The sequence below is a fragment of the Macaca nemestrina genome, chromosome X, assembly GCF_043159975.1.
Source record: "Macaca nemestrina isolate mMacNem1 chromosome X, mMacNem.hap1, whole genome shotgun sequence".
Taxonomy (NCBI): Eukaryota; Metazoa; Chordata; class Mammalia; order Primates; family Cercopithecidae; genus Macaca; species Macaca nemestrina.
In genome coordinates, this window is record NC_092145.1 from 36,249,306 (window position 1) to 36,270,085 (window position 20,780).

Sequence of the window (20,780 nt, forward strand, 5' to 3'; positions counted from 1 at the left end):
ATGTGTATGTGTTACCCACTCAAAAGACAGAATACTTAATTTTAAAAGGGCATGAAGAAGGAAAAAGACCAGAGAAAGAAAAGGAAAAAAATTCATAGGGAAAGGAAAAGAGTCTTCGAGTTGGAGCGCACAGGAAGGAGCTCAGAACCTTCTGCATGTTATCTGGAAACAACTTGTATCTTCTGTGGATGTGGAGGACACGACCTGATGACTAAGCTGCCCAATTCACAAACCATCTGAGGACATATATGTGGGGGAGGCGGTTGTGGCAGAAGGCTCCAGTCTTTTGGCAAATCTCCAATAATCAAACAAAAAAAAACCATGCCAATCATATTGGAGTAAACGAACCTTTCTGTCCTGTGAACCACATGACCCATGTTTCTCTTGGCATAGCCGGGACCCAAATAGTTGTCCTTGTACATCTGGGAAGCACCCGGGCTCTGCAGCGGGGACACTGGTATGAGTGGGTGTAGGCGGCTGCCCACCAGCAAGGCAAGCCTACAAGCTCCCCTTGATCCCCTATAGCGTGAATGCCTCCCGATTCAGTGGCAGGCTAGAGGGCTGACTAGCTGCTCAGAAAGCCTGCGATCACGATGGGGGAAGCAAGCAAACCACAGTAGGTTAGTATTCAGCTTGGACGGAGAGAAGAGAAACAGCCAGTTCCTGTGTGGTGATTGGGGGTGGGGGTGGGGAAACCCAAAGAGCAGCTGGGCCCGACTGCAGAAAGCAATTGCCATGCAAGTGAGCAGAGCTGCTGAGGCCCGGGTCACAGACCTGGCATGTGCTGCCTGCTGTGCCAACTTTGAGAGTGTCACCTTGCCTGGGGTTGAGATAGGGTGGGGAGGGTGAAGGAAGAGATTTGCCAGTGACAGTTCTCAGAAGGCTGGGAACATACAGATGTGTGCAGTGCTTGCGCATGGAGCCTCTCTGTAAAGCCTGTTGTTACACTAACCAAACCAAAAAATTCTGTACGAACTCTCGATTCCTGTTGCTGCTCATCATTAGCTATACATATTGAGGGTCTATTGAGGTTCTGTGACCGCAGCTCATTTGTGTGTTTACAGTAATCATAGGAAGCATGGAAACGCATCTGGACTGGGTTGTTTTTTGAGATGGAGTTTCACTCTGTCGCCCAGGCTGGAGTACAGTGGCGTGATCTTGGCTCACTGTAACCTCTACCTCCGTGGTTCAAGTGGTTATCATGCCTCAGCCTACTGAATAGCTGGGACTCCAGGCACATGCCACCATGCCCAGCTAATTTTTAAATTTTTATTAGAGACGGGGTTTCGCCATGTTGGCCAGGCTGGTCTGAAACTCCTGGCCTCAAGTGATCCGCCCACCTCGGCCTCCCAAAGTGCTGGGATTACAGGCGTGAGGGGCAAGGATGGGATCCAAAGCCCACACTGCTACCCACTGAGCTAGTCTGCCCATTACAGCCTCAAGAGGAACACAGCCATCATAGGCAAATAAGCGACAGTTCTGTAGAAAAAAGGTGAAAATTGGTGCTTCACCAATTTTGAATTGAATTGAATGCTCCCAGCCAGCTGCGGGTCCTCCCTGTTGACAGCAGACCTTTCCTGGGACCTTTCTCTCCCTTTCCCTTACCTCCCTCTTCACCTCCACTTTGAAGTGGGGAGTGAGGGTGGGAAGATCCTATCTTAGGTGCTGTTACTGTTTAGCTGGAGTTCAAAGAAGCCCGCTCAGCACAGGGTGGTCATTTTGACTCCCAGATCTTTATCTGTTCCAAGGAATAAGCCAGCTCCGGTCAGGTGAAGAGGACAGAGTGATTTTACACTCAGTGCAGTTAGGAAGGCTCTTCCCCATGCCTTCCTTGCCTTCCCTCCAGGGACTAGTCTTGTTTCCATGCTCTACAGCTGCCATCCCTAAAGTATTTCGGGCACTCTTTATCTTCTGAAAAAAAAAAAAAAAAAAAAGGGTGGGGGGGGGAGACTTTTCCTTTCCTTTCCCTTTAATAGTGATGCTCATACAGAGCCACCTTGCCTAGATATCTACCTATATTTGAAAAGCATCCTTTTTTTTTTTTTTTTTTTTCCTGACTGCTAACGCAATGCTACTCAGTTAGAAGAATTTGGTTCACAAAGGGGCCAGACCTAAAAGTAAGATGACAGCAGGGACAGTTGAAAATACAACAAACTAAAGGTAAGGCTGCCCTCCTCTCCCACTACCCTGAAGGCTCAGAACCTAGCAGTGTTTGTACCTCTGGACAGGTAATTTGACTCTGTTAGGAAAACAGAACTCTGTTCCTACTGAGAGTAGATGCTATGCCAACCGGGAAATACTGAAGTAGGCAGAAAACCTGGAACTTTGTTAGCACCTCCTCGCAGGGATAGTTACAACAATTTACTCTCCCATTCTGGGGCTTTGCTTCTGCTCCCTGCCCTGCCCGCTGTGGTAGGCGGGCTTTCTTCCCAGTCCCTCTGAGCAGTTGTCGTTCAAGGCTGGCCAAAGGCCTGTGGCTACTGAATGGTCTATGCCTGTGGCTCACTGCTCATTATGGCTTCTCAAGTCAAAACCACAAGTAGGGCTTTCCATTGCCAGACTGCCAGGGACTAAAGCAGGCCCCAGGACAGCCCAGTTTTCCAAAGATTTTTTTTCTCTCTCTAACTCAAGTTAACCATTCCCTGGCCAAAGCCAGGCTCATTATGCTCTGAGTGTTTGTGTCCTCCCAAAATTCATCTGCTGAAATCCTCACTCCCAGGGTGATGAATTTTAGGAGGCAGGGCCTTTGGGAGGTGATTAGGCCATGGAAGCAAAGCCCTCATTGAATGGGATTAGGGTCCTTTTAAAAGAGATGCAAGAAAGCTAGCTCCCCCTTCCACCATGTGAGGGCAAAGCAAGAAGGCTCCAGGAAGCTGGCCTTCGCCAGGTATCAAATCTGCCTTGACCTTGGACTTCTCAGTCTCCAGAACGGTGAGAAATACATTTTGGTTGTTTATAAGCCATCTAGTTTATGATATTTTGTTATTGCAGCCTGAACGGAATAAGACAAGACTCTGGCCTGTCAGTTTCTGAGCTTGCAAAGTATTGATTTTCTCAACTCCTCTTGCACTGAGGCTGTGGACTCCCAATATCAAGGTTTGCTTTCCTGCTCCCTCATCCTCTAGTCCGGCACCTGGGGCAAGGGAACTGAAGTCGAAATGATCCGATTACCTCGCCTACAGGATTAGGCTCCTGTACTCTTGGTGAATAAGGAAGGGCCTGAGGAAGGAGAGACATAGGTTCAAGTCCCAGCTCCGCCACTTACTTACTAGCTATGTGATGGTTGGGTAAGTGACTTACACCTTGTGCCTTGTTTCCTCATCTATAAAACAGGAGTACTAAGAGTACTTATTTCATAGGGTCAATAAAGACAGTTAAATGGAATAAACGGCCTTGTACACATTAAATGACCAATAAGTGGTAGTTATTATTATATTATTTTCTTTCTGTTTTTTTCCCTCAGAGGAAAGCATGAATGCAGTCCCCCACTACCACAAATTATGCAGTCGAGTTTCCCACATTTGGGGAAATCGCAGGGGTCAGCACATCTGGAGTGCAATGGATAAGCCTCGCCCTGGGAAAATCACCCTCATGATCATGGTATCTCGCCTGCCAGGTAAGTATATATTATTATAATTTCTTAATCGCAGGGAAGGCTTTCTTGTCATCACTTCCCTTAACATAGTTTGCCCCCATCCTTATCCCTGACAAAAACCTCCCCAACAAAGTACAGCATAGATTTACATGCATTCATTCAGATCTGGTCACATTTACAGAAAGCAATCAACTAACAAAATACAGTTGACCTTTGTTTTTCTTTTCTTTTCTTTTCTTTTTTTTTTTTTTTTGAGATGGAGTCTTGCTCTGTTGCCCAGGCTGGAGTTCAGTGGTGCAATCTCAGCTCACTGCAACCTCCACCTTCCGGGTTCAAGTTATTCTCCTGTCTCAGCCTCCTGAGTAGCTGGGATTACAGGCAAGGGCCACCATGCTGGGATAATTTTGTATTTTTCGTAGAGATGGGGGTTTCACCATGTTGGCCAGGCTGGTCTCGAACTCCTGACCTCTGGTGATTGGCCTGCCTCGGCCTCCCAAAGTGTTGGAATTACAGACAGGAGCCACCATGCCTGGCCTACAGTTGACCTTTGAACAACATGGATTTCAGTTGTCCTGGTTCACTTATATGTGGATTTTTTTCAATAAATACAGTCGGCCCTCTGTTTCTGTGGGTTCTGCATCCACAACCAAATTTGGGATGTGGGACTTTTGTATAAGGAGGGCCAACTTTTTGTGTCCACAGGTTTCACAGGGCCGACTTCAGGGCTGAGAAATGAGTGGATTTTGGTATCAGAGAGGGGTTCTGCAACCAATGGCCTGCAGATACCCAGGGATGACTGTATAAATTTGATGGTGCTATGATTTGTCAAGCACTTCCAGCCACCATACAAAGCGCCAGGAGGCTGGAATGAAGAGGAAGTGTAAATCAAGATGGTGTCAAGAATTTTTCCTTCTGTCCTTTTAGCATATTTGTCTATCCTGAAACGTTAACGGCTGTTTGCACTGAGATGCATAGAACCTGATTGCTAGGGCAGGAGATGGAAGACAGTGCAGTCTCAGAGTGAAGTGCATAGACAGTTTTAGACAGGGGACATGCAGAGGTTTTCTTAGGGCAGCAGGTTGAGCAGGAGGCAGGCTTGGGTGTTCTTACTTTCATCTTGGGTAGGTACAACCACACGGACTTGGGACTCACCCAGCAGACAGTGAGATCTCCTAAGCTGTCCCTAAACTTCATTCATTTTTAAACAAGTATTAGGTGTCTGCTACATGAGGCTGTATGTTGTGAGGATATACAAATGTGTAAGACATACTTCCCACAGGCAAAGAGTTTGCAATCTAGAGGAAATAAGGGACACAAAAGATTATAACAAAAGGAAGCATGTAGCATGGGTCATAAGACAGCTCTAGCAAGAGTGAGCTATTCAGGAGCGGGAGACTACTGCTTGGGGAGATGGGAGAAGACTTCAAGAGGCGGCTTTTATAGTGATGGGACACCAGGGCAATAGTGTTAAGATGGGAAGAGGTAGGGCATGGAGAGAAATGCCACGGAAAAGAAACTGGCTGGATCAGAGGGCACATATAGGCTAAAAGCATCATTTAAAAGGGGGTATTGGGCCGGGCACGGTGGCTCATGCCTGTAATCCCGGTATATTGGGAGGCTGAGGTGGATGGCTCACCTGAGGTCAGGAGTTCAAGACCAGCCTGGCCAACATGGTGAAACCCCGTTTCTACTGAAAATACAAAATTAGCTGGGCGTGGTGGCATGTGCCTGTAGTCCCAGCTACTCGGGAGGCTGAGGCAGGAGAATCACTTGAACCCAGGAGGCGGAGGTTGCAGTGAGCCAAGATTGCACCACTGCACTCCAGCCTGGGCAACAAAGTGAGACTCTGTTTAAAAAAAAAAAAGGGGTGGGGGGTGGTATTCACCCACAAAGCTCTTAGAACAAAATAACCATGCCCTTGGGGGTTGGGTGGGGGACAGTGAAAATACAGCATCTGTAGTTATTAACTGAGTAGATTGTTAGTTAACTCAGCTTCTCTTGCCCCAGAATCCCCTCCGAAGTGGGCTGAAGCACCTCCATTGTGGTTCTACAAAGGCAAAACATCTACCTTGATCCATCAAGATAGGACAGCTGTTTTAGGGGTTGGAAAAGCCAACTCATTTCTTAAACAACAGGTATGTGCTATAGTAGGTCAGAAAAGACAGCCATCACTGAGACAAACCTCAGCTGAGCCTTTAAGAAAATTGGGACAGATGTTCCAAGACAGAGGTAACCTCATGAACAAAGGCCTGGTGACTGGAATGTGAAATGCACTTAGTCTTCAGGGCTTGGGAGAAGGGGCTAAGAAGATTAGTTTGATGAACTTGGAGGCTTGAATAGAGCAGAGGTCAAACAAATGTGTGTTTTGTTTAGCCCAGCCAGTACCTAACAATTTTCATTTGCCGGCCGTGAAAAACTGGGAGATTTTACATAAAAATCTGGATTTTAGACTCCTTTGAAAACTGGGCCTACATTTCTAAATGGCATCCGTCCTTTGGAGGAGAGGAACTGGCCACAGCCTCTACTGGCTCTCTTTATTCCTTTCTGCTATCCATATTTAGATGCAAATCACATTTTGTGAGCACAGTGAAGTTTAGCTCTTCAGAATGCTTTTGAAAGCCATGATGGCTCAGAATGCATTTGAAGGCTTTTTTTTTTTTTTTTTTTTTTTGAGATGAAGTCTCGCTCTGTCACTGAGGCTGGAGTGCAGTGGCACAATCTCAACTCACTGCAACCTCCACCTCCTAGGTTCAACTTATCCTCCTGCCTCAGCCTCCTGAGTATCTGGGACTACAGGCACCTGCCACGATGCCCAGCTAATTTTGTGTGTGTGTTTTAGTAGAGACGGGGTTTCATTATGTTGGCTAGGCTGGTCTTGAACTCCTGACCTCAAGTGATCCACCCACTTCGGCTTCCCAAAGTGGTGGGATTACAGACGTGGACCACCAGGCCCAGCCTGAAGGCTTTATTCTTTACAGGGTAAGTATATGTTATCTGGGATTCCCTACATTCTCTTTTTCATGTTACTTCCAAGTTTCTGCAGGCATTTGTTTTTGTAACTTCTTATATAAAGGGCCTCTGTGCAACGAGGATCGCAGAGTTGGTAAGGGAAACATGCCAAGCCAAGGGGCTCAGCCTTTTTTCTCTGGGGACAATCAAGAAGGACACAATAGGCTGAGTACAGTGGCTCATGCCTGCAATCCCACCACTCTGGGAGATCAAAGCGGGAGGATGGCTTGAGCCCAGGAGTTTGAGACCAGCCTGGTCAACATAAGGAGACCAGGAGACCCGATCTCTACAAAACATTTAAAAAATTAGTCAGGCATAGGTGGCGCATGCCTGTGGTCCCAGCCACTTGGGAGGCTGAGGTGGAAGGATTGCTTAGGCCCAGGAGGTTGGGGCTGCAATGAGCTGTGATTGTGGCACTGCACTCCAGCCTGGGAGAGACAGCAAGACCCTGTCTCATAAAGAAAAAAAAAAAGGATATAATACAGACAGATCTGAGAAAGACTCATCTGCCAGAATCCCATATGGGCTGGGCTGGAGAGGACTGAAATGAGCACTGACTCTGGAGACAAGTTTCCTGGGCTTATATCCCAGCTCAATGAGTGCATGGGTGAACTTGCAGGCTATAGAACCTTTCGGTGCCTCAGTTTTCTCATTTGTAAAATGGACTTAATAACAGTGCCCACCTTATAGGGCTGTTGTAAGGATTAAATGAGATAATGAACATGAAGCACTTAGCACAGTACCTGGTACATATTAATATTCAATGCTTAAGGTCATTTTTAGAATTAATCCTGGAGACCAATGAGGAGATTACTGTCATAGCCTAGATAGGAGCTGGTAAGGTCCAAGATTAGGGCAAGAGGCAGTGACAGAAAGAAAGACCAGCATGGGAACATTAGGAATGAAGAAGCAACTGGGCTCAAGGTTGACTGCGTGAGGGGAAGGGGAAGAGTCAAACACAAGTTGTGGATTTCCAGCCTGAGTCATTAGGGCAATGATGGAATTGAAATGGAAAACTCTGGGATGACAGTGTTAGGAAAAGAAGAAGTCAGCTTGTTGCATATTAAGTTAGAGGTAACAGTGGGGATACAATAGCCCAATAGTGATGTCGAGCAGGCTGTGGGAAATGTGGGACCATGGCTCAGAAGGGAGGTCAGGGTTGAAGATGTAGATATGAAAACGAAAAACTGCAAGAGGGGATGAGCGCCCTGAGAGGGAATGAATGAAGTGACTGTGTCCAATTCAGCAAAGGTAACCCGAGGTGTCGAGCATCTCTATTTGAGTAGGCTGGGGCCTCTGTTTATTCACTGACCATGTGTATTCTGCTCAGTCAGCTGTACCACTCAGATACCACCTTTGTCCTTCATCTTATGTGCTTTCAGTTCAAATGCTGACCTGGCCCAATCCTGCTTACCTTGTGAGCTGTGATGGGGTCAAAGTCCACTGGGGTATAAAGCAACAGGCTCATACTTGGTTTTATATTTGATGAAATGGAGACACCTAATATGGGCAATAGGGGAGGGTGTCAGGCAGAGTTGTGGGGGAACCAAGCATGTGTCTGTTGCCTCCCTCCTGATCCTTTCGGAAGGCCTGCCAGATTCCAAGGCTCCTACATTCTCAGCTGCTCCCTGGATTTTCAGGGCAGTATTCCCCAGCCTATCTCCCTCTCTTTTCCATATGCACCTGTGCAGAGAGCCATTTTCTCAGGACTCCCTGCTTCTTATTCGGGGTATACAGATTGATCAGATGAATTCATCTCTGTCAATATTTTACCCCTCCTACCTTTCTCTGAATACACTAAGTTCTGCCATCTCTTCTGGCCCAGGCCCTGGGCTAGGTGTGGGAAATAGACGAAAAGGCCAGGCTATACCTGGAAGGGCTTGAGCTAAGATGCACTGAAGCGTGAAGAAAGGGATTTCAGGCAGGGTGGTTGGGGTTCATGAAAGCACACCAAGTTGGGGGCACCTCATTCCATGTCTGCACAGGCCTGCCCCACCCCCCTTCCCACCAGAAGTCATTCTATCAAGACATGCACATGCATATTTATTTACCTCTCCATTCTCTAGCATGCCAGCCAGGAGCCAAGGCAAGAAAAGGAAAAAGGGATAAAATGAGTGTAAGCATGATGAAGGAAGGGCTCAGCTGGTTAAACAAGACTTCTGATTACTGTCATTATGTTCAAAGGAGTTCCAACCTGATGTGCCATTAAATGGGCTGTGTGTGTCTAGAGAAAAGCATATTAAGAGAAAGAGACATCCAGACAAAGGGGCCAGTCAGTGCAGGGATTGAGAAAAATTCCCTGTGTAGCGCATTATCCAACAGACACCTGCCATTGATTTGCTTCATGACAGGCAGTGCAATGGGGAAAGCCAATGGAATGCAAATGTTGCCATTAAGTGCGCTCAGGTCAGAGCAGCCCAGTGGCCCTGCAAAGGTCCCTTGTTACTTATTCTGCTGGCAAACCCTGCCTGCTCCAGCGGGGACAGACTGTTTTTAAAGCCCTCTCTTCTCGGTAAATTTGGAGTGTGTGCTTTGTAGGACAAATAACAATAACAACAAAACCAACAAGTTTAGCATTAGCCTGTGGTTTCTAGGCCTCTTAGTCTGCAAACCGAAGATGGATTTCAAGCGGGGATTATGAAGTTTTTAACTCGACAGAGATCACTGAACTTCAGGCTCCAATCGGGTGGTGCTCAGCTACTCTCTATTTACTGCAGTGACATCTAATGGCCAGAAAAGCCCAATGCCATGTTTGCATTTAAAAGCAGTGTGCAGTTCTGTCTTGGGGGTGATATATTTTTTTTAATATAGGGTGGACAAAGTATTAGTATGTTACTAACACACTAAAAAAGTGCAAAATAACACTTTCACTGAAACCCTAAAAGTTCACTTCCTATATCTTTGGATGACATTTATATTGTTATTCATAATTACATGCTGATCCTATTTTGTGAAAACGGTGCAATTACCTCTTCAGATTTTTTTTTTTAATACAATCATCATGACTTTGCATCTATTTAAAAACTTCTTCTTATGCTCTATATATGCATTATCTGGAAGGCTCCCATACAAGGAAAAAGATGATCAGGATTACCCCCAAATACCCACTTCTAGTGTATCTTACCCCAGTTTATAGTGGGTTGTTGTGGTAGGGGTATAGCATGCAGATGGTGTAGAAAGCAGTGTTGGCTGGATTCTCCCAGATGAGGTCACTGTTCTAGCTCCCAGGAAGAGAAAGCAAAACTAAGGTTTATGGGGAAGACTGGGACCCTTCCCCCCTCCCATTTAGATGTCATTGGACTTCATCTGAAACCGTTTTTCTTTCTTTCTTTTTTTTTTGAGACAGAGTTTCACTCTGTCGCCCAGGCTGGAGTGCGGTGGCGTGATCTCAGCTCACTGCAACCTCCACCTCTGAGGTTTAAGTGATTCTTCTGTCTCAGCCTCCCAAGTAGCTGGGACTACAGGCACATGCCAACACACCTGGGTAATTTTTTTTTTTTTTTGTATTTTTAGTAGAGATGGGGTTTCGTTATGTTGGTCAGGCTGGTTTTGAACTCCTGACCTCAGGTGATCCACCTGCCTCGGCCTCCCAAAGTGCTGGGATTACAGATGTGAGCCACTGCATTGGCCTGAAACCCTTTTTCACTGACTAGCCCTACCCCTTGAGGCTCAAGGCCCTGGTTTTGGACTGGCCCACTATGGGGAGGAAGCTAAGCTCGAGAAGCCTTGAACTATGCATGAAGTGGCAGAAAGTGCTGGAGAGATGCCACTGGCAGTGAGAAATTCTTAGGACCAGGATTAAAAAAAAAATGAATAAAACACTTAAAGTATATCATACTTCTTTCCCACCCTACTTCTCCCTAGATTTTTAAAGAGAAACTATTTTTTTGTTTGTTTGTTTGGAGAGAGCATAATTACGCTGTGAAGAAAACAACTTTTCTAAGGTTTGAACTAGATGAAATTGCTGTTTGAATGATGTCAACAAAGTTGAATATTGGCAATTTCATCTGGTTCAAGCTAAAGAAAGAAGACTGAAAGTAAAGGAGAGACATACTGTGTCTCTGAATAAAAGATGAAATATTTTACATAAATTACTCCAAGTGTATGGGTTTTACATAATTGCAATCATAATCACAAGGTAATTCTAAAGTTATCAGGAAGAACAAACGCCTGAAAATAATCAAGGAAATGTTGAAAAGAAAAACAATGCGGAGGGCTATATTCCACTAGACATTAAAAGGTGTTTTTCGGCCAGGGGTGGGGGCTCATGCCTGTAATCCCAGCACTTTGGGAGGCCAAGGTGGGCAGATCATGAGGTCAGGAGTTCGAGACCAGCCTGGGTAACATGGTGAAACCTCATCTCTACTAAAAATACAAAAAATTAGCCAGGCATAGTGGTGGCACACGCCTGCAGTCCTAGCTACTCGGGAGGCTGAGGCAGGAGAATCGTTTTAACCCAGGTGGCGGAGGTTATAGTGAGCTGAGATCGCGCCACTGTACTCCAGTATGGGCGGCAGAGCAACACTCCATCTCAAAAACAACAACAACAAAAAAAGGCATTTTTCTAAAGTTATGGTCATTAAGATAGACAGAGACCCTAGTATGTGGCGAAAGTTGCAGCACAAAGTAGTGGAGAAAAGAATAATTATTTTAAAAATGGTGCTTAAACAATTTTATTTATTTATTTATTTATTTATTTATTTATTTATTTATTTTGTATTTTTAGCAGAGACGGGGTTTCACCATGTTGGCCAGGATGGTCTCGACCTTTTGACCTCGTGATCCACCCACCTCAGTCTCCCAAAGTGCTGGGATTACAGGCATGAGCCGCCATGCCTGGCCATCATACTCAGCTAATTTTTCTACTTTTTGTAGAGACAGAGTCTTGCCATGTTGCCCAGACTGGTATCAAACTCCTGGACTCAAGCAATCCTACTCATCTCAAACTCCCAAAGTGCTGGGATTACAGGCATAATCAAGTGATTCTACCTATCTCAAACTCCCAAAGTGTTGTGATTACAGGCAGGAGCCACAGCACCTGTGCACCAGTAAATTTTTTTGTTGTTGTTGTTGAGACTGAGTCTTGCTCCGTCGCCCAGGCTGGAGTGCAGTGGGACGATCTCAGCTCACTGCAACCTCTGCCTCCTGAGTTCATATGATTCTCCTGCCTCAGCCTCCTGAGTAGCTGGGACTATAGGCATGCATCACCACGCCCGGCTACTTTTTGTATTTTTAGTAGAGACAGGGTTTCACCATGTTGGCCAGGCTGGTCTCGAACTCCTGACCTCAGGTGATTTGCCCACCTCGGCCTCCCAAAGTGCTGGGATAACAGGCACAAGCCACTGCACCCTGACACACCAGGTAAATTCTTAATGTATTAAAATGTTAAGTATAAGGCCGGGCACAGTGGCTCACGCCTGTAATCCCAGCACTTTGGGAGTTTGAGATGAGTAGGATTGCTTGAGTCCAGGAGTTTGATACCAGTCTGGGCAACATGGCAAGACTCTGTCTCTACAAAAAGTAGAAAAATTAGCTGAGTATGATGGCCAGGCATGGCGGCTCATGCCTGTAATCCCAGCACTTTGGGAGACTGAGGTGGGTGGATCACGAGGTCAAAAGGTCGAGACCATCCTGGCCAACATGGTGAAACCCCGTCTCTGCTAAAAATACAAAATAAATAAATAAACAAATAAATAAAATAAAATAAATTAGCTGGGCATGGTGGCACGTGCCTGTAGTCCCAGCTACTCAGGAGGCTCAGGCAAGAGAATTGCTTGAACCAGGGAGGCGGAGGTTGCAGTGAGCCGAGATGGCACAACTGCACCTCAGCCTGGCAACAGAGCCTGACTCTGTCTCAAAAAAAAAAAAATTGACTGGGTATGGTGGCGCATGCCTGTAGTCCCAGCTACTCGGGAGGCTGAGGTGGGAGAATCACCTGAGCCTAGGAAGTCGAGGCTGCAGTGAGCCGAGATCACACCACTGCACTCCAGCCTGGGCAGTAGTGAGACCCTGTCTCAAAAAAATAAAAAATAAAAAATAAAAAAGAAGCCAAGTGTAAAAATCACAACTAAAAAAGTATTTAAAGAACATATAAGTGAACAGTCATAGGATTATGGGATAGAATAGGCCTTTTAAGCAAAAAAGCAAAATCAGAAACAAAAAATAATACTAATAGATATAATTAGATAAATTTCTAAAAATATGTACAACATAACATCACCACTCCAGCCTGGCCAACATAGTGAAACCGTCTCTATAAAAAAATACAAAAATTAGCCAGGCATGGTGGCAGGTGCCCGTAATCCCAGCTACTTGGGAGGTTGAGGCAGGAGAATCGCTTGAACTGCTACTGCACTCCAGCCTGGGCGACATAGCGAGACCCTGTCTAAACAAAACAAAACAAAACAACAAAACCCACCACCACCACCACCACATAAACAGCATTAGAAGCCAAATGTCAAACTGAGAAAAATACATGAAATGTATGACAAAGGGTTAATATCTTTAATATATAAAGACTTCTTACCAATGAAGAGAAAAAGTTGAATATTCTAGAAAAATAGGGCAAGGACTATATAAATACAAAATTTACAAAGAAATACAAAGGGCCAATGCAACCCTGCTTATAATCAATCAAATTAAAATTAAAATGATGAGATACTACTTTTCAGCTATTAGGTTCACAATGCTTTAAAAAGTGACAATATTGATAATTAATATCAATTAATATTTAGAGTTTAGAAGTTGAACCACTCCTTTAGTGCTGGTGAAATTATAAATTTACAACCTTTCTGGAGTGCATATTTCATGAACAGTCTTAGAATTGTTCATATTTTGTGACCTGTAAGTCAATTTCTAGGAATATAGCCTAAGGATATCATCACAGATATGAAAAGAATATAAAGGTTTTCATTACAATGTTATCATAACTCAAGAATTAGAAAAAGCCTAAATATTAAAAAAATGAGAAATTGTTACATATTTTTGGCACATCCATATGGTGGAATATTATTTGATAATTAAATACTTAATGGCCCAGGGAAATACCCATTATATAATAAGTGAAAAAAGGATACTAATTTTTTTTTTTGAGATGGAGTCTCACTCTGTTGCCCAGGCTGGAGTGCAGCAGTGCAATCTCGGCTCACTGCAACCTCCATCTCCCAGGTTCAGGGAATTATCTTACCTCAGCCTCCCAAGTAGCTGGGATTACAGGGACGTGCCACCATGCCCAGCTAATTTTTGTATTTTTTAGTAGAGACGGGGTTTCGCCATGTTGGCCAGGCTGGTCTGGAACTCCTGACCTCAGGTGATCCACCTGCCTCGGCCTCCCAAAGTGCTGGGATTACAGCTGTGAGCCACCGTGCCTGGCCTAAGGATACTACTTTTTATATACAGTGTGAACACAATTTTGTAAAAGAAATAACCTTACATATATTTATATGTGTGTGTGTGTATATGTATATGTATGAAGATCCATAGAAGGAAAACTATTAATCATTATAATCCATGGGTGTTGGACTATGGGTAATTTATTTTCCTTTTTGCATTTTTCTGTATCTCCCAAATTTTCTACGACTTATGTGTATTACTTTTTTTTTTACTGTAGTCAAATATACATAAAATGAACCATTTTTAACCATTTTAAAGTATATGTGCATTCCTTTTTTTTTTTTTTTCTTTGAGACAGGGTCTCTCTCTGTCACCCAGGCTGGAATGCGGTGGCAGGATTATAGCTCACTGTGACCTCGACCTCTTGGGCCCAAGTAATCTTCCTGCCTCAGTCTCCCAAGTAGCTGGGGCCACAGGTACACACCACCATGCCCAGGTAATTTTTTATTTTTAGTAGAGACAAGGTCTCGCTATGTTGCTAAGGCTGGTCTCAAACTACTGGGCTCAAGTGATCCTCCCATCTTGGCCTTCCAAATGTGCATTATTTTTAAAATTAGAAATACTAAAAAAAAAAAAAAAGATAAGCATGCACTAAGCAGACTTTACATTTATGCAGAAAAGCAAAGTCAAACAAAAAAAAAGTAATAGATATAATTAGATAAAATTCTACAAATATATACAACAAAACACCACCACCACCAACACATAAACAGCACTAGAAGCCAAATGTCAGCCGGGCACGGTGGTTCATGCCTGTAATCCCAGCACTTTGGGAGGCTGAGGCAGGTGGATCTCTTGAGCTCAGGAGTTCGAGACCAGCCTGGTCAACATATAGTGAAATCCCGTCTCTACCAAAAATACAAAAATTAGTTGGGTGTAGTGGCACATGCCTGTAGTGCTAGCTCTTGGGAAGCTGAGGCAGGAGAATCGCTTGAACCCAGGAGGAGGAGGTTGCAGTGAGCTGAGATTGTGCCACTGCACTCCAGCCTGGGTGTCAGAGTAAGACTCTGTCTCTCAAAAAAAAAAAAAAAAAAGTGAAGCCAAATGTCAAACTGGGAAAAATGTGTGAGATGTATGACAAAGGATTAATATCTTTAATATATAAAGACTTCTTACCAACAAATAGAAAAACTTTGCACCTATACTACCATTACAATGATGTGACAATTATCTGTTTGGACAAGGACAGGAAAGGAATGCAACCCAGACAGATAAAGTTTCAGGGAGTGGAGTGGCATTATTGAGTGTAATCATAGTGTGTATTTGTCTGAAGGCAGTTTTGATAAGCACCTTCAGGCTGTTTAGTGCTGAGGTAAGCGATGGCCCCGGGCAGCCGGGAATACTACAGAGGGAAAGCGGAGCGGGGAGGGGCATTGAGCAAGCGAGGACAAGTTAGAGTCCCGGGGGAAAACCAAACTTGGTTGGGACTGATCATTTAAACTTGGATTCAGCTGACCCCAAATTAATTTCTATAGAGTTCTTCAGGAATATATTACTTGTATAAATCAGGGTTTGCCCAGAAGAGGCCATGGAGACAGGCTAGCCCATGGAAGTGGAATATTTTTTTTAATTTTAATTTTAATTTTTAGTTCTGTGATACATGTGCAGGATGTGCAGGTTTGTTACATAGGTGAACACGTGCCATGGTGGTTTGCTACACCTATCAACCCATCACCTAGGTATTAAGTCCAGCATGCATTAGCTATTTTTGAATTTTAAGGGCCTGAGCAGGGCTAAGAGAAGATACAGCACCTCAGGCCTGCAGGATTCTGGGCCTGCTGCCACTGTACAGATATAACTGTTACCCATCCAACCTTATTTGAACTAGTCTGATTTTTCTTTGATCAAAATTGGCTTATTCTAGGCTAAGTCAATTACTCACTTTGGAACCTCTGATTCTAGGATTTTGCCTCAGTGGTCTCACTAAGGTGCCACCCTTTTTTTCTTTTTTCTTTTTTTTGAGACGGAGTTTCACTCTTGTTGTCCAGGCTGGAGTGCTATGGCGCAATTGCTCACTGCAATCTCTGCCTCCCGGGTTCAAGCGATTCTCCTGCCTCAACCTCCCGAGTAGCTGGGTTTACAGGCAAGTGCCACCACACCCAGATAATTTTGTATTTTTAGTAGAGACAGGGTTTCTCCATGTTGGTCAGGCTGGTCTCAAACTCCTGACCTCAGGTGATCCACCCTCCTGGGCCTCCCAAAGTGCTGGGATTACAGGTATAAGCCACTGCGCCCGGCCCAATGCTGCCCCATTTTAAATGCAGTTCCTTCCTCAGCGAGGGAGTCAGGGATGCTGGACCCTTGTTAGCTATAGTTCCTAGCTTATGTTGGTCCTATCCAGTCTGCTTCACTGAGGTAAGGCACAGTGTGGAAAGCAAGAGTGGCATCCTTGCTGTGGAGGCAGGAAGGACAGGGAGCATTATTAGCAGGCTGCATTTAATATTCTACTCTCTGCTGGTCTTGGAGGAAGAGAGCCACAAGTGATATAATCAGGAAGTCAGGAAAGAAAAGGGAAGCCTCATCTGGAGGCTTTTTTCTTTTTTACTTTTTTTTTTTTTGACAGAGTCTTTCTGTGTCACCCAGGCTGGAGTGCAGTGGCGTGATCTCAGCTCACTAAAACCTCTGCCTCCCAAGTTCAAGTGATCCTCCTGCCTCAGCCTTCCGAGTAGCTGGGATTACAGGCACCTGCCACCACTCCCAGCTAGTTTTTGTATTTTTAGTAGAGGCGGGGTTTCACCATTGACCAAGCTGGTCTTGGACTCCTGACCTCAAGTGATCCACCCACCTCAGCCCTCCCAAAGTGCTGGGATTACAGGTGTGAATCACTGCACCTGGCCTGGAGGCTTCTTAAAAGACCAAAAAACAGGATGGGAATGAGGAGGCAGCCTGGGCTCAAGCCAACAGCTCTGAGGTTAGCAGCAGAAATGCCACAGCGTGGGGGTTTGTGCACAGTATTTGTGTGAGCAGTCGGAAGCTCCTTGGAAACCTGGCATCACTTGGGGTCGGTGTTTTTTGCTGTTGTTACCCACCCACAAACACTGCAAAGCATTCCACCCCCCATCCCGCTCGGATAACTCCTCACCTGCATCTTTCTCTTCACGGTCTCAAAGGGAAAGGAGAGGGTCTGGGTCACTGCAGCAGCCAGACAGACATTAGCAAAGTTCTGTGGGAGAGAAAACTGATCTCGGGGTCCATTCCAGATTTTCTCCAGGTTCATGTGAACAAGAAGGGAGCCAGCAGAGAACGGGAGAGCACCTGTGAAACAAGGCCAGGGAGAGGTTGCTGCTGTGTTGGGAAAACACTGGCTTGAGAACATAAATTCCTGGGAGGATTCCGGGGAAAGAAAACAGGAGGGGCTCTGGGGTTGCTAAAATCCCTCCAACTCAAGGAGCATGGGGGAACTTTCTTGAGTGACGATAATGTGCTATATTTTGGTAGGGGTTGTGTCATTTGTCAAAATGCATCAAATGGTTCACTAAAAGTTTGTCCACTTTACTGGATGTAAATTGTACTTTAAAAAAGAACCATACGGCTGGGTGTGGTGGCTCATGCCTGTAATCCCAGCACTTTGGGAGGCCGAGGTGGGTGGATCACGAGGTCAGGAGATTGAGACTACCCTGGCCAACATGGTGAAACCCCATCTCTACTAAAAATACAAAAAGTAACTGGGTGTGGTGGTGGGTGCCTGTAATCCCAACTACTTGGGAGACTGAGATAGGAGAATCACTTGAACCCGGGAGGTGGAGGTTGCAGTGAGCCGAGATCGCTCCACTGCACTCTAGCATGGGTGACAAGAGAGAAACTCCATCTCAAAAAAAAAAACAACCATACACAAATATTGAACTCTAGTTAATAACATACATGTTGAAGGGTTTAGGGGTGAAGTATACTGATATTTGCAAGTTACACTGAAATCATTAAAAAAAAAAAAAAAGTGGACTGGCTGAGCACAGTAGCGCATGCCTATAATCCCAGCACTTTGGGAGGCCGAGGTGGGCAGATCACTTGAAGTCTGGAGTTCGAGACCAGCCTGACCTCGTCTCTACTAAACTCCATCTCTACTAAAACGGAAACTCTGTCTCTACTAAAAATACAGAAAGTAACTGGGTGTGGTGGTGCATGCCTGTAATCTCAGCTACTTGGGAGGCTGAGGCATGAGAATCGCTTAAAGCTGGGAGGCAGAGGTTGCGGTGAGCCGAGATTGCACCACTGCACTCCAGCCCGGGTGACAGGGATGAGTAGCAAAATGTTAATTGTAGCATCTAGATGGTCCATGGATGTGTACTCTATATTTCTTTTAATTTTTCTAAATATTTGAAGCTTTTTTTTAATGTTTGGGGAAAAATCACTCAGGTAAAAAAAGTCAGTGGGCAGCCCCTCATTATGTTTTGGAGGACAGGAGGGACTGCTCTCTAGCTGAGAAGGAAACATTCTGTGAAAACTGGAAAGTGAGAGACTCTCGGTGGTGAGGGAGGTCACCTGACCTCACCTTTGGGAATTACGTGGTCATATCATGGCCCAGTGGGCACCCTACACTGTGTGGCTTCCTCACCTTTCTAAGAACTGAGATGGTAAGTAATATAGTAGGTGGCACTTTCACAAACTTCCAGAAACTTTAGGAACCATCTTTAGTTTACAGAGGGACTACATTTCTCCCTCAAAATGAAATTTAAAATAGGGGATAATACAAGTGAGATTGCTTATCTTTAGAAAAATGTAATGTTTATTTAATTGGCTCACCAACCTTCCATTTACCTTCATTCAGAAAACATCTGGAAAGCTTAGGTTATGTGCCGGGCCCTGTGCCAGGCGCTGGGAATCCAAAGAGCAACAGGCTAATTTCTGGAGATGCTCATCATCGAGGAGAAGAGACAGTCAGGGAAAAGTAAGTATAACGCCCCTGATGTGTGCCACAACAGGGGGGCTATATGAAATGCATTAGGTACACAAGGATCAAAGGGATTAATTTTGCCTGGGGGTTCAGGAGGGACTTGATGGAAGAGAGAACTTTTGAACTGGATCTTTAGGAATGAGTAGGAGTTCATCAGACTTTGACAGAGTGGAAAGGCAAAGGGAACAGCATGTTTAAAGGGAGTCATATTTCCAGGAAATCCAGGTTTTTCTGAATGGCTGGAGGATGAATGCAGGTGGAGGTGTGGCAGGAGATGAGGTAGGACAGACTGGCAGGGGCCAGGTCTGAAGGATCTGGAATGTCCTAAGGAATTTGGGCTTTCTCCTGTAGCTCAGGAGTCGCTGAACACTTTTAAGGACAGCAGTGAAATGAGGGCCATGAAACGATGAAATTGCATGTGGAGAGATCACCTCAGCCGGGCAGCAGTGCACGGGGAAGACTGGGGCAGGAGAGACCAAGAGTGGAAGCAGGTAGGAGCCGGAGTCTGCGGGAGACCCTGAGAGTGTGAGTCGTAAGGATCTGTGGGAAAGAGGATGAGTCAAATCGACAGAGCTTGGTGATTCAAGTGGGGGTGGAGTGAGAGAAGAAGTTGAAGTGATCCCTAGGTTTTTTTTCTGGCTTGGGCCATGGGGTGAAAGGAAGGTAGTCTCATTCATTAGGGAACACAGGAGGAAGAGCTAGTTTGAGACCAATGAGGACATCAGGGTTAATCTTGAATTTGATGTGCCTAGGGAGCATGGGGTGAAGGTGTCCAACAGCAGGGACTCATACTACCATTGGGAATTGGTATCAGTCAGGGGCTAACAGAGGGCTCTGGAGTTCTATGGCTAGTTTCTCCCACTTTCTTTTTTTTTTTTTTTTTTTTTTTTGAGACGGAGTCTCACGCTGTTGCCCAGGCTGGAGTGCAGTGGCGCGATCTCGGCTCACTGCAAGCTCCGCCTCCCGGGTTCCCGCCATTCTCCTGCCTCAGCCTCCTGAGTAGCTGGGACTACAGGCGCCCGCCACCGCGCCCGGCTAATTTTTTGTATTTTTAGTAGAGACGGGGTTTCACTGTGGTCTCGATCTCCTGACCTTGTGATCCGCCCGCCTCGGCCTCCCAAAGTGCTGGGATTACAGGCTTGAGCCACCGCGCCCGGCCGTTTCTCCCACTTTCTATCTATGTGGACTTGGGCAGGTCACTTAGCTTCCTGAAGCATCTATCTCCTCATCTGTAAAGTAAGGCCTCAAGAGAAAGTGCATGCAATGCTTTTGGCACAGTACCCAGCATGTGGTAAGTACTTCCCCCCAAAAGTTGGTCATTGTTACTAAAGAGGTAGAGAATGAGGGTCACAGAGTACACTGACGCTTGTTTAAGCCACTAGCACAGATGAGGCCACCTAGGGAGGGTTTGGAGGATGAGAAGCAAGCTAAAGGGGAGGCTAAAATGAAAGCTAAGGAAGGAGCCCAGGGGAAGAGCAACATGTCGGGGCTGGCAGTATCAGATGAGCCAGATGGGCCGGATAAGTCAGATAAGAAAGAGCTGCCAGAGAGATGGGAAGACACCCAGGACTTGGACGGGTCCTCGAAGCCAAGTTTCCAGAAGAAGGGGTGGTCAACCTTATCAAATTCAGACAAAGGGCAAAAGTCTGCTGGATTTTGCAATTGGGCCATAAATGTGTAGCTCTGGCAAAGGTTACAAAGACCCCAGAAGACACAGTTGTTACCCTAGTTGCCCTCATGGCATATCAATGCGTATGTACACTGAAGACTCCTTCTGCAGTCAGATGGAGAGTGGGCAGAATTGCATTCTTACCGGTTTGCTGAGTCACCTCCACTTTCCGTTCTACTCCCCTCCCGGGGATGTAACTGGCCACAGTTTAGGAGTGAAGCGTA

The 20,780-nt window shown here is 45.5% G+C and overlaps 1 protein-coding gene and 1 non-coding gene across 2 annotated transcripts in view; both read right to left on the reverse strand.

Annotated features, from left to right (window-relative positions):
• The window catches only part of LOC105468391 (solute carrier family 25 member 43), a 48,306-nt gene that overhangs the window by 19,409 nt on the left and 8,117 nt on the right, over positions 1 to 20,780 (reverse strand). Inside the window, exon 3 of the mRNA XM_071089043.1 lies at positions 17,079 to 17,251. Within this exon, the coding sequence (XP_070945144.1) occupies positions 17,079 to 17,251 (173 nt within the window). The remainder of the gene's footprint in view (positions 1 to 17,078; positions 17,252 to 20,780) is intronic.
• LOC112424420 (U1 spliceosomal RNA) lies at positions 3,461 to 3,624 on the reverse strand. The gene has a single exon (XR_003015165.2). It is a non-coding gene; the product is annotated as a U1 spliceosomal RNA (small nuclear RNA).